Source organism: Chaetura pelagica, unplaced genomic scaffold (assembly GCF_000747805.2).
Source record: "Chaetura pelagica isolate M959 unplaced genomic scaffold, ChaPel_1.0 scaffold232, whole genome shotgun sequence".
Classification (NCBI taxonomy): domain Eukaryota; kingdom Metazoa; phylum Chordata; class Aves; order Apodiformes; family Apodidae; genus Chaetura; species Chaetura pelagica.
In genome coordinates, this window is record NW_009952441.1 from 846,155 (window position 1) to 857,875 (window position 11,721).

General features: G+C 54.2%; 4 protein-coding genes across 4 annotated transcripts in view; 2 read left to right on the forward strand and 2 right to left on the reverse strand.

Annotated features, from left to right (window-relative positions):
- Window positions 1–49: 49 nt before the first annotated feature.
- NIP7 (NIP7, nucleolar pre-rRNA processing protein) lies at window positions 50–397 on the forward strand (the record flags this gene model as incomplete). The annotated part of the gene is made up of 2 exons (XM_010008474.1): window positions 50–196; window positions 278–397. Coding segments are annotated over 2 exons (267 nt in total), but the record flags the coding sequence as incomplete, so codon positions are not given.
- A 633-nt stretch (window positions 398–1,030) lies between these two features.
- On the reverse strand, window positions 1,031–2,887 carry TMED6 (transmembrane emp24 protein transport domain containing 6). Its single transcript, XM_010008430.1, has 4 exons — window positions 2,693–2,887; window positions 1,727–1,853; window positions 1,428–1,579; window positions 1,031–1,255 (listed from the first exon to the last, which is right to left on the reverse strand). Exons 1-4 carry the CDS (start codon window positions 2,885–2,887, stop codon window positions 1,031–1,033), a joined length of 699 nt encoding a protein of 232 aa, XP_010006732.1.
- A 1,416-nt stretch (window positions 2,888–4,303) lies between these two features.
- Window positions 4,304–11,464, reverse strand: TERF2 (telomeric repeat binding factor 2). The gene is made up of 9 exons (XM_010008475.1): window positions 11,335–11,464; window positions 11,134–11,264; window positions 10,763–10,849; window positions 10,012–10,158; window positions 9,526–9,635; window positions 8,190–8,576; window positions 6,191–6,276; window positions 5,492–5,544; window positions 4,304–4,462 (listed from the first exon to the last, which is right to left on the reverse strand). The coding sequence occupies exons 1-9, from the start codon at window positions 11,462–11,464 to the stop codon at window positions 4,304–4,306; spliced, it is 1,290 nt and encodes a 429-aa protein (XP_010006777.1).
- LOC104398369 (cytochrome b5 type B) overlaps window positions 11,463–11,721 on the forward strand; it is a 14,107-nt gene continuing 13,848 nt past the window's right edge. Inside the window, exon 1 of the mRNA XM_010008476.1 lies at window positions 11,463–11,530. Coding sequence (XP_010006778.1) covers window positions 11,463–11,530 — 68 coding nt within the window. The remainder of the gene's footprint in view (window positions 11,531–11,721) is intronic.

The window sequence follows — 11,721 nt, forward strand, 5'->3', positions numbered from 1 at the left end:
CCTGCCCCCCCAGGCCCCCCCCACAGCCCCTCACGGCCCTGGGCCTCTCTTGCAGTACAAGGTGTGGGTGAAGCCCGGCTCCGAGCAGTCCTTCCTCTACGGCAACCACGTCCTGAAGTCGGGCCTGGGCCGCATCACAGAGAACACAGCGCAGTACCAGGGCGTGGTGGTGTTCTCCATGGCCGACGTCCCACTGGTGAGTGCCCTGTGCAGCTATCCAGGGCTGGGTATAAGGTGGGGTGGAAACTCTCTCTCACCTCCCCTCCATTCCCCCCAGGGCTTTGGGGTGGCTGCCAAGTCCACACAGGAGTGCCGGAAGGTGGACCCCATGGCCATCGTGGTGTTCCACCAGGCTGACGTCGGGGAATACGTGCGGAACGAGGACACGCTGACCTAAGGGAACCCCAGTGCTCTGGAGACATGAGCATTCCTGGACAGAATGGACCTTGTGCTGTACCCTCAGTGCAGCAGCAGTGCAGGGAGCTGCAGGGAGCCCACCCCCAGCAGGGTCAGGGGCTGGGAGCTGCTGACACAGAGCCTGGCACCCTCAGGGGTGCTTCCAAGGCAAGGAGGGGCTGCCCCTGTGCCCAGCCTGCCCTCACATAAAGCCTGTTCTTTCTCTAACAGTGCCTTTGTCTGGTGCAGAGCCTTGGGGTGAGAGCCGGGCCTGGCAACTCACTGGGATGTGACTGCAGAGGCAGGAAACACCAGGGGAGGCTGGAAGCCCAGGGGCTGAGCTCCAGGGAGGGGCAGACAAGGCAGGCATGTGCTAGGGCTCCCAGAGGGTGGAGGGGGGCAGGCAGGAGGCTATAACCACTCCTTTATTTGAGGTCTGGCAGAAAAAGACCATTGAGACACAAAAGAGGGGCAGGGATATCACAAACCCACCCAGCACACAAAGCTCAGGTGATCTCATCACACTTTTCTTCTGTTGGGATGACTTCTGCCAAGGCACAGCTAGAGCCAGAGGCAAGAGGGGGCAGATGCCCCTTCCTCCTTCTCAAGGCAGGATCCAGCCTTTCCTCCACTTCTAGCACTTCTGCCTACTGGAGGTTTGCACATTGAAGAGGCGCTTCAAGAAGTAGAGCTGCAGGACCCCAGAGAGGACAATGAGGCAGCTCTGAGCCATCGACCACCAGTTGACATAGTTGTAGTTGGACTCCAGCAGGAAGGAGTCAGCCCCTTTCCGCATCCGGGCAAAGTTGTAGAACCGCCACATGTGGAAGATGTGGAGCTGCAACTTGTGGATGCTGACCTGTGGGAGGGAGGGGAGCTGGGCAGAGCCCAGGGGTAGCAGAGCTGCCCACTGGGTTCAGCACCAAGTGCAGCTGCAGCTCAGCCAGCAGCAGACTCCCTTCTCAGCTCCCTAGGGAGGACGTGCCTGTCCCTGCTGTGCTGGAGTGCCCCATGGCCGCCTTGACACTCACCCCAATTGCCTCCAAGGTGTCGTTCAGCTCTTTCTTCTCTTCTGGCTGCTTCTTTTCCACATTGAAGCCTTCATAGTAGACACCGAAGTTGAGATACACCTGCATGAAGCCAAAGTGGTTGTGCTGGTTGTCCAGGCACAGCTGATAGAAACCTGTGGAGAGACATGGGGACAGCTGTTCCCGGAGGAGATGAGCTGCTGCCAGGCAGACCCAGCCCCAGGTTTTGGGAAGCACGGGCCGCTTGGGCAGGCTCAGAGCTGCAGCTCCTGCCTGCAGCTGGCAGAGAGGCTGGGCAGGACCTGTCTCCTTGGTGAGGAAGTCGATCTGTCCTCGCACATGCTGGGAAACACCAAGTCTGAAGCCACTGGGGTCACTGGCTGTGACCAGGATGTCCCTGTTGTTGCCAATCCCTGTTGCCCGCTGGACCTGGAGGCAGGAAACACAAAGGGCATTTGTGGGCCTGACTCTATACCTGGGGAATGGATGGGAGCCTGGGGGAACTATTGTGTGCAGGGCAGGGACCCAGGGGGGTTGGTCTGGGGTCTGTAGGGAGCTGCCCCCTTTGTTCCTGTGAGCTGAGGCTACTGGAGAATTCAGGACAGAGCTGTGCTGAGCCCAGGGCAGAGCTCTGTTCCAGGGGGGCTGATCTGCCCAGCACAGAACTGGGGGAGGAAGCTGCCAGTGCCAGGTACAGCCATGGCTGGTCTCTCTTTCCAGCAGCCTTGTGTAAACAGGAGATCAAAAGGCTGTAGTTTTCCCTGTGGGAAGGGAATAGAGCACAGGAGCAAGCAGATAGGGCTGTGCCCAAGACCTTCACATGCTCCAGCCACATGGCTTTGAGGGCTGTGTGACAGCCTCCAGCAACCCAGGGAAGGGCAGAGCCCCCCCCACAGTGCCAGGACACCTCACAGCTCCCTGCAAGGGAGCTCCTGGTGCCTGGAGCTCTCAACACCACTTTGTTTGAAAATAGGAACTTAAAAAATTATAATTAGTGGGATTGATGATGGAAATTACCTAAAAAAAGCAGTCCCTGAGATGAAGCATCCAAGTTCCCTGTCTTGACCAAGGACCTTCTGGGTCTGGAGTTTAGCCAGCACATAGTCCCTTGGGGGACCCTTCCCCCATAAGCCAGGTCACAGGATCAAGGTGAGAGGGGGTCACCCACCTCTGAGGAGGCAGCTGGTACCAGCCACCGCTCAGGACTGACCCAGCTCTGCATCCCCAGCCCCTCTGCAGCTTCCCAGCAGGTGTCCCCCAGCACCCACCTCGTAGCTGAAGAAGAAGTTGCCACTCTGGTGGGCAAACTGCCAGAAGCACTCCACAGCACCAGCCGGGATCACCACAGCAAAGTCATAGCGATCCGCCCCGCGGAAGAGGGGCTCCTGGCTGGAGCTGCTCAGGGGCTCAGTCTTGGGGCAGCCAGCAGGGCTCAGGAGCACCAGGAGCACCAGCAGCAGCATCCTGATTCCCAGGCTCCAGTGCTGCCTCCTGCCAGGGCAGGAGCCAGGACCGAGGTGGTGGGATAATCATTAACTGCCCTCCCAGCGCCAGGCTGTGTGAGGAGCGCGGCACCAGCTCCACTGGGTGAGCTCGGTGTGGAGCAGGAGCCACTCCAGCTCCTCCAGGTTGGAGCTCTCCCAGCTCAGCCCTTCAACATGAAGGGCTCAGCCCTGCCCAGACACACACGTTCACCCAGGGCTGCTCCAGTCCACCCCAGGGAAAGGGTTTTCCAAGCAGGAGGGGAGAGAAAGGTGCAGGCACAGCCAGGTGACAGGGAAGCTCATTCCAGCAGCTGCCCCTGAAGGACACTGGGAAAGCAGGTGTTTCCAAACAGAATTCTCCCCAACCCCAGCTCTGTGGGAACACAGCCAAGAGGCTGCTTTTAGAAAGTGCCCCCAAGACCTCCCCTGACCTTTGACTGCAACAGAAACTAGTCCAGAAACTTCTGCCTTGTGCCCACTGTGACATGGCATTACCTTGTACCTCCAGACATCATTGTCCCACCCCAACTGGCTGCCAACACAGCACCCACACCCCAGGGGGCAGAGGGGGAACCCCACATTCCCAGTGTGGTGTGTGCCCCAAACTGCTGCATCTCCACCTGCAGGGGTTCACACTTACTACAACTCTCAATAGCCAACAAGAAAGGAACTTTATTGTACAGAAGAAAGCTTGGACATGGAGCCTGGCTTTGGGACGTGAAGGCAGGGAACAGGCAGCACCTTCAGAGCTTACAGGGGGACCTTAGAAGTGCCCCTTAGACACAACCAAACTCAGCAAACACTTCAACTTTGAATACAGGGACAACCAATACTTTAAGTACTGAAACAAAATAATGTTTTTAAAGCCTCAAAAGCTGGGAGGGAGAAATTCCCACTCACAGACCAGCCACTGGCAAAGCAGAAATAAAAATAAAAACCAAGTGAACTAAAGTAAAAGCAGATCAGCTCACCTACATCTTCCTCCCCAGCATCTTTGGGCAGTGGGGGGACTCTGTGCTGCTCTCTCTACCACAGGGGTCTGAGTGCAAACACATCAAACAAACAATTCACAGTTCAGACCAGTAAAACACAAATATAACCCCTCAACGGGATTATCCTGCCATTCTGCAGCCTCTGAGCAGAGCAAACCATCACTTCCAGAGCCCACCGGGCTGCAGGTGGAAAAGCAAATCCCAACCCAGGCCATTTCCAAGCATGTGATCAGGCTGTGGCTCCTGCCACCTACAGGAGACTGAAACCTCTCGGCCGCACCCGAAAGAAGCTCCTCAGTCCCCAGCACACATCAGGGGTGAGCACAGCAGCCTCCCTGCTGCTACTGCCCCAGTCCAGCTTTCCAAAGGAAACAAAGGTTTCCACACGCAAGGTCTCACGACTTTACTGGATTCCCAGCTTCTTCATGGTCCGCCAGCGATCCTTGATCATCACGGGCGTGCGGTTCTGGAAGGGGTACTTCAGGCAGATGGATTTCCAGCGCCCTTCGCCAAACTTCTTCACGCCCTCTTTGATCCACTCGCTCTCCTGCACAGTCCATTTCTGCAGAAGAGCAGGGAAGCAGCATTCCATTAGCATCCAGGGGAGAGAACTGCAGGGGAGGTTGCAGCTCCTTCCTAGTTACCTTCCCTGTGTCCTCCGTGCTTGGAGCAGGGTGGGACAGCAGAGCAGCCATCAACACCTCACCCCACACTCACCCCTCACCACAGCTGAGCTCTCCTGATGGTTACAGGCAAGAGAAGTGCTCAGCTCCAGCACAAACTCAGGAGTCACTCTGCTTCCCATAGCACAACACTCAGCATGTAAAAGAGGAATTACTTTTGGAAGCAAAGGACTTGCTGCCTACAGCCCACCAAAGAGCCCACCAGTGCCAGAGAATAATGATCTGCAAGTTGGCACAGGTGAGGGGACACCTCGAATCCTGGGGTCAGTTCTGGGCCCCTCACCACAAGAGGGACATGGAGGGGCTGAAGCGTGTCCAGAGAAGGGCAATGAAGCTGAGGAAAGGGCTGGAGCACAAGTCTGAGGAGAAGCAGCTGAGGGAGCTGGGGGTGTCCAGCCTGGAGACAAGGAGGCTGAGGAGAGACCTGCTGGCTCTGCAGCTGCCTGAGAGGAGGCTGGAGTAAAGGGGGGTTGGTCTCTTTTCCCAAGGAAAAAGTGATAGAACAAGAGGAAACAGCTTCAAGTTGCACCAGCAGAGGTTTCAATTGGATCTTGGGAGCAATTTCTTTACCAAAAGAGTGGTCAGGCCCTGGCCCAGGCTGCCCAGGGCATGGTGGAGTCCCCACCCCAGATGTTAAAAAATGTGGACATAGCACTTGGGGACATGGTTTAGTTGGGATGGTAGTGGTGGGCTGATGGTTGGACTTGTTCTTAGAGGTCTTCTCCAACCTTAATGATCCTATATTTTTAAGTTCTGGTCTGCAGGACCCCTGAATATTTGTACTGGAGGGAAAGCAAACTAACTGAAGGAAGTAGGTACTGAGAGGAACGTGCTACATGGTGCACAACAGCACCGTGTGGGTGCCACACAGCTTTAGCCACCTCCCAGACTGGGCTGCTCCACCTTACCTGCTTCTTGGAACCAAAGACTGCAGAGGTGTGGCTGTTGTTCCCAAGCGATGCTGAAAAAGATGAGAGGGTGACACTTCACCATTTGGGTGGCACAGCCCTCAAGAACCTGCCCAGGCTCCGCACTGAGCTATGCTGACAACAAGCATCCAGACACAGACAGGAAAACCAATTCCTTTATCACTCCCTTTTCTGCAGCTGGAGCACATGCAGCCTTTCCAATCCAAGCCCCAGTTGCTTTCTGGGAAAGTTTTCCAACAAGATCCCTGTTGTTTTAAACCAGCCAGTCAGGAACAGGGCCATCCACCCAGGATGTGGCTGCACTTCATGTCCAGGCTGGAATGAGCCCTTCATTGTCTGCCCCTGCTCACCAGCTGGACTGGAAAATGGGTCCGGCTGAAAAGGCAAACTTGACCTTTATTTCATGGCCCTAGAGCAGGAAAGGAGCTGTGTTCCCAGTATTCTCCTCCTGTGAGCTAAGTGTGGGTAGTCTGAAACTCAACCAGGTTTTGGCCCATGTTTCAGATCAGAAGTACAATGAATGAGTCTCTCTGAGTCTGACAGCTACAGGTTTTCTTGGGCATTTAGGATTTCTGGCTTCAAAATTCATCTCCACAGAAGGAAGGAAGACACCCATGGCTGAGCCTCAAGCCCAGGATTATCATCAAGGAATTCCTGCAATAAGGGGTCTGTTCTTACCCGCATCTGAGAAGAGCTCATCCTCATCACTCCAACTGTCTTTTTCCTCTTGGCCATATGAGCTGTTCCACCTTCCTTGCAAGGACCTGAAACAGGCAAGCATTTACTTTGGCTGGTGGCTGGGCAGAGTGTTTCAGGGGGGAGGTGCAGGGCTCCCTGGAGCACAGGGATGAGCACACAGGGCAGAGAAACACACCCACAGAGCAACAGATAAATGCACCACCAGCTCCTCCCCTCCTGGGGGACAGATCCTCAGGAGCCCATCAGAAGGTACAATGTGCAACAGACACCAACACACCTAGAGGGTTGTATTTTATACCCAGCATTTGCTAAACAAGTGATTGGGTATTAACTGGACAACAAAACATGTGCAGCAAACAGACACACACAGCCGGGCTTCCCCTGCCTCCCTGTAGAACACAGACTTGCCAACAGCTCAAGGCAGAAACCTCCAGGTGTCCCAAGGAGCCTCTGGCTCTTACTGCTCCACTGCTGAGGCCAACCAAGATGCAGGGACCTCTCCTTGAGGTCAAGTGCCTCAGGGCCATCACCTGCTCCTCAAGCACAAACTCACCAGTTTAAATTCTGTTAAAATCAACTTCAAGAGGTTCACCCCTGGCTCTCACATCCAATGCAACTGAAGATGTTTATGATTAAATAACTGTTCCCCATTTTTACTTGAAGCTGCACTGTTGAGCACCTGTCTTGCACAGAAACATGTGAGAACCAGGTGCCAGCAGCAATGCAGAGGATCGGGTTTCCAGACAGATCCTGTTAGCACCACTAACAGCTCCAGGCCCCAGCAGAGGGTGGGAAGGCATCTCAGTCCCAGCACATGGCTCTGGAGGAGTGAACAGACCCTCATCCCATCCCCACAACATTCCCTGGCACCCTAAAAATAAACTCCAGACATATCCTGGGGACTGCAATGCCAGCTGCAACGTACTACAGGAAAAGCCAAAGGACATCAAGGGTCACTGCTCACAGGAAATGTATTAACTAAAATTCCCAGATAGCTAAAGGAAGCAGACAATTGTGGGGACGAAATCCCTTCTCAGAGTCATCTCTGTTGATGAGCTAAGCCCTGAGCAAGACACAGCAGCAGGGTGCTGCAGATGTCATGCCTGCTCACAGCGAGGTCAGCCACACATCTCTATCTGCAGCCCCTCTCCTGTCCTTCAGAGAGACAACCCATCTCCTGAGAGACACAGAGCACACCCAGGCCTCCTGACATTCTTAAGCCAGGTATCAAAGGAAATGGTGTTCTGGTTTTCTTTTCAAACACACCAAGCTCTCCTCAGTCCTCCCAGTTTTGCTCCTGGGATCCAGACATGGCTCCAGGCACCTTCACCAAGCAGAAGCGCAGCAGCTCAGGCATGTAAGCAGGAAGCTTTGTTACACCCCTTTAGAGCCTCAGGAGATAAGAGCCTCATATCAGTGTTAATTTTAGGGCTCTGCCAGTGAGCCTGCTCTGCTGTTTCCTTATAAACAGGAAAAAACCCTCACATGCCTCTGCCTGCAGCCACAAGGTGAAGCCACAAACTGAAGAAACAGCCAGATGGCTGCAACTAGCAGCTCCTTAACCAACAGAAGCTTCAAGAACAAAGAGCTGAAGTGAGGTCAGTGCTGCGTTTCTCAAGAGGTGGAAAGAAGAGTTTAATCTGTTCCACCAGATGCACAAACAACTCCTTCCAGCTTCAGAGGAAGGGGTTCACCTGTGACACACACACTGGAATCACCCACCAATACTACCCAAGCACCTCTGACTCACTGCCAGCAGAAGCTGGATCATGTTCTCCTCTCCATGAAGCAACCAGGAGAACTTAAGGACAAAAGGGCCTTTGCTTTGCCCAGTTCCACAGAGGCTGGTGGAGAGGGATGGCCAATATATCCATCCTGAATTAAAGAGAGAGGTTTTGTAATTCTCATTACTGAGGTCAGCTGCAAGCCAAAGCACTGGGTGCAGATTAGAATACAGCACAAGAGACAGGCTCCATACTTGGCACTCTTGGCAGAAACAGGCTGGTCATGCAGATTCTGAACAGGTCTGGAAGCAGAGGATACAACTGGCTCCTGGGAAGAGTCTGGGATCTCACTCGACTCGGTGCACTGGCTGTCTTGCTCCATGACTAGTTTGCTTATGGTCAACAAGCGTTTGCCCTTATGGGATCTTTCAGGAGGGTCTGAGATTTCAGAATCTTGATACTCCTCTTCTCTCCGACTCTTGGTTCTGTGGGATACAGAAGGAGACAGTTGCCTGGGGAAAGAAAAGTCTGTTTCGTCCAGTTTGGTGAAGAGCTCATCAGAATCCTGGGAGTCCGACAGAATCTTGAAAGCTTCTCTCAGGACAGAAATCCCGTAGGTGGTTACAGTTCCAGAGGGCTGCCTACAAAACAAACACAACTCAGCAGGCTGGAAAGATTTATCACAGCATCACAAACTGGCTTGGATTGGATGAGAGCTTAAAGATAACTTAGATCCATCCCCCTTCTATGGGCAGGGACACTTTCCACTAGACCAGGTTGCTCCAAGCCCCATCCAACCTACTCTTGAACACTTGCAGGGATGGGGCAGCCACAGCTTCTCTTGGCAACCTGGACCAGGCTCTCATTGCCCTCACACTAAAGAATTTCTTCTTCCTATCTCATCTAAATATCCCTCTTCCAGTATAAAGTCATTCCCCCCTATCCTATCACTACGTGCCCTCATAGGGCCACCAAGGTGGCTCCAAGCCACCAAGGTCAGGCTTGTCCCTACTGTGTCACCTTCAGCAATGGGGTGCGAATCAAACCTTTTGATAAGGGCCCTCCCAACCCTTCAGTCCACATCTCAAACCAAGCCACCTGCCCATGTCCCAGGCCTGATACTGAAGCCTCTGGGGCTGGCACAGGCAGACCCACTCAGGCTGACACCGGGGGAAGGTCAGAGGTGCCTGGAAAGACCAAACTACCCCTTGGAAGAGAATTGCTGCTTCACCCAGCGCAGGGCCAGGCGCCTCTGCTCACCCTTCCGGGTCCCTGAAGGACACTCCTGGGAGTTCTGCAGCTGCTGCTGCTTCTTCAGGTATTTCCATAGGCTCAGAACCATCTTCCAAGATATTATCTGCTACTGCAATATGCTCGGGAGTGGCTGCTGGGTCAGTAGCTACTTCCATAGGCTGGGGAGCTGCTGGGGGGTGGTCTGCTCTTCCTGCAGGGCTGGGGGCTCCCTTGGGGTGTTGTGCTGTTGCTGCAGGGTCTTCTGCCCTTTCTTCAGGGTTGGCAGCTGCTCTGGGGTCTTGTGCTGCTTCTGCAGGCTCTGGGGCTCCTGCTGTGCCCTGGGCCCCTCCTAAGGGCTCTGGAGCTGCTGCCTGCTCCTTCAGCAGGCTCCCCCCTGCAGGCTCAGGAGTCATCACAGATTTTTTTGGTTCTCGAGTGTGTTCTGAATTCAAAGTCTTTTTCATGATCTTGGACAGAGAAAGAGCACAGAACCATTATGGACACAACTCCCCCGCTACCATCCAATTTTTCCCCTCCCAAACACATTGTAAGCTGCTACTTGCACCTCAATCATGCACAGAGCTCATGTTTATCAATTAACACTTGTTACATGGCTTGAAAAATGTGTTCAGCTGTAAAAAACGTTCAGGAGCTGACTGAATTTAAAGTATTTTGGCTTCAACCCACGACATTAGGCACCTAGAACCTGACTCAGTCTGGCACAGACAGCACAGAGAAGCCAAATTCTGTTCTTTCCTGGCTTTGTGGCAAACTATCAGCTCTCCCAAATCCACACTTCATGCCCCTTCCCACTGCCCCTACCAGGGCAGGGATGGGACCCACCGTGAGCAGCTGTGGCTCCGAATCATCCACGTAGGCCTTCAGGAACTGGAATATGTTATGCTGGAAGTTCTTGTAGGAGAAGTTTTTGACCATGGGATGAGAGAAATTCTTCTCCCGGATGAGAGTCAGCAGCTCATTCTTGGTTTTCTAGAGAGGAGGGAGGAATGCTCTGCACAGACACGAGGGAGGAAGCACCACCCAGAGGAGCCAGGCTTGGCGCCTTGCCCATCTGACATTTTTCAGGCCCAGCCAATTTACAGGGAAACAAGGTGGGAAAAGGCTGGAGGAGCAGGGGAGGTATCTTGTTTCCATAGCTCCCAGTTTTTGCCCCAAAACCCCAGATACTCCACTGCCCACAGAGCGGGAACAGGACTCCTGCCTTGGGAACCAGCCCTTCCTGGGAACCCACACTCCTCACATGAGCCAGGGTTTGCCCAAGGCAGAGGAGGAAGGTTAGTACCTGGAAAGCTCATGAAGCTCTGTGAGGGCAGGTGAGTGACAGAGGGAGCTCCAACATCCTTTAGGAACACTTGACACTGAGGGTCCACCTTCCACAGGGACTCCTTCCATTCCCTCACCCTTCCTCCCTGTTCAGGCTTCCCCAACAGCCTCGCCTCCAGGGAAAGCTCATGTGCTGTGATACAGGGCACAAACACCCCTCCCCAGAGGACAAAGGGCCCCCCCACAAACACCCCCACTCCCCAGCACCCCACAGCCCTCACCCAGGCACTTTGTGTCCCTGCAGTCTCACCTGGCTCTTGGGCTCCTTCCCAAAGTGCCTCTTGACAATTTTTGAAGCTTTATCAAGCTCTTGGTTTTTGATGCAGACAATAACAGCCTAGAGAAAACAAACATCAGCATCTCTGGTGACACAGAACTGACCACACTCTAGATCAGCTTTGGAAAACCTCTCCAGCAACTGAGCATGTCACAGGTCACAGCTGAGCACCAACTTCCAGGGAAACACCCTCTGAACTGATTGACAGGGCAGGACACACACTGAGGAGATGAGTTTTGTGTGCTAAGGACAATATTCTACACATGAGGCAACTCCCACTGTCACTTACACAAGACCTTTCCGAGACAAAAGTTGAACAAAGTATTTATTGGAAAAGGGCTTACAGCTTCCTTCACCATCTGCTGAACAGCCTCCATCGTCTTCTCAGCCACAGAGAATTCCCTCTGGATGAGTTCCAGGACACCAATGGCAGACTCCAGAGGGGTGAGCTCTGACTCTTTGTCAAAGGTGCAATCTGGAAGAGGACAGAGCTGGGGGCTGGTGAGGGGTTCACAGTCAATCAGGCCCCACAGGGAGGGGGCTACTGCATTGCCTCAGCTTTGCTACAAACTCTAGGGCTACTGAGGACGAAGTGAGAGGGACTGGCAGGCTGAATGGCAAGGGGCAAAGCCTCAGCACCTCCTCCAGGCACAGAATGCTACAGAAGCAGCACATGACGGCAACAAACCGCTCCAGGGGGAACTTCAGAAGGCACGAGGCCGAGCAGAGGTGCCAAGGCTGGTATGTTCGGATAGCAGGACAGCCCTGGGGTTGCCCACACTGCTCTGGGCCGTGGCAGCACAACACAGACCCACCCCTCACCCTCAGGGGAAGCCCCTACGGCGCGGCCCTGCCCTGTGCAGAGGCACAGCTGCCAGGAGCCGCAGGGACACTGCAGCCCAGCGGGCTGCGAGCACAGACGGGGGGTTCCC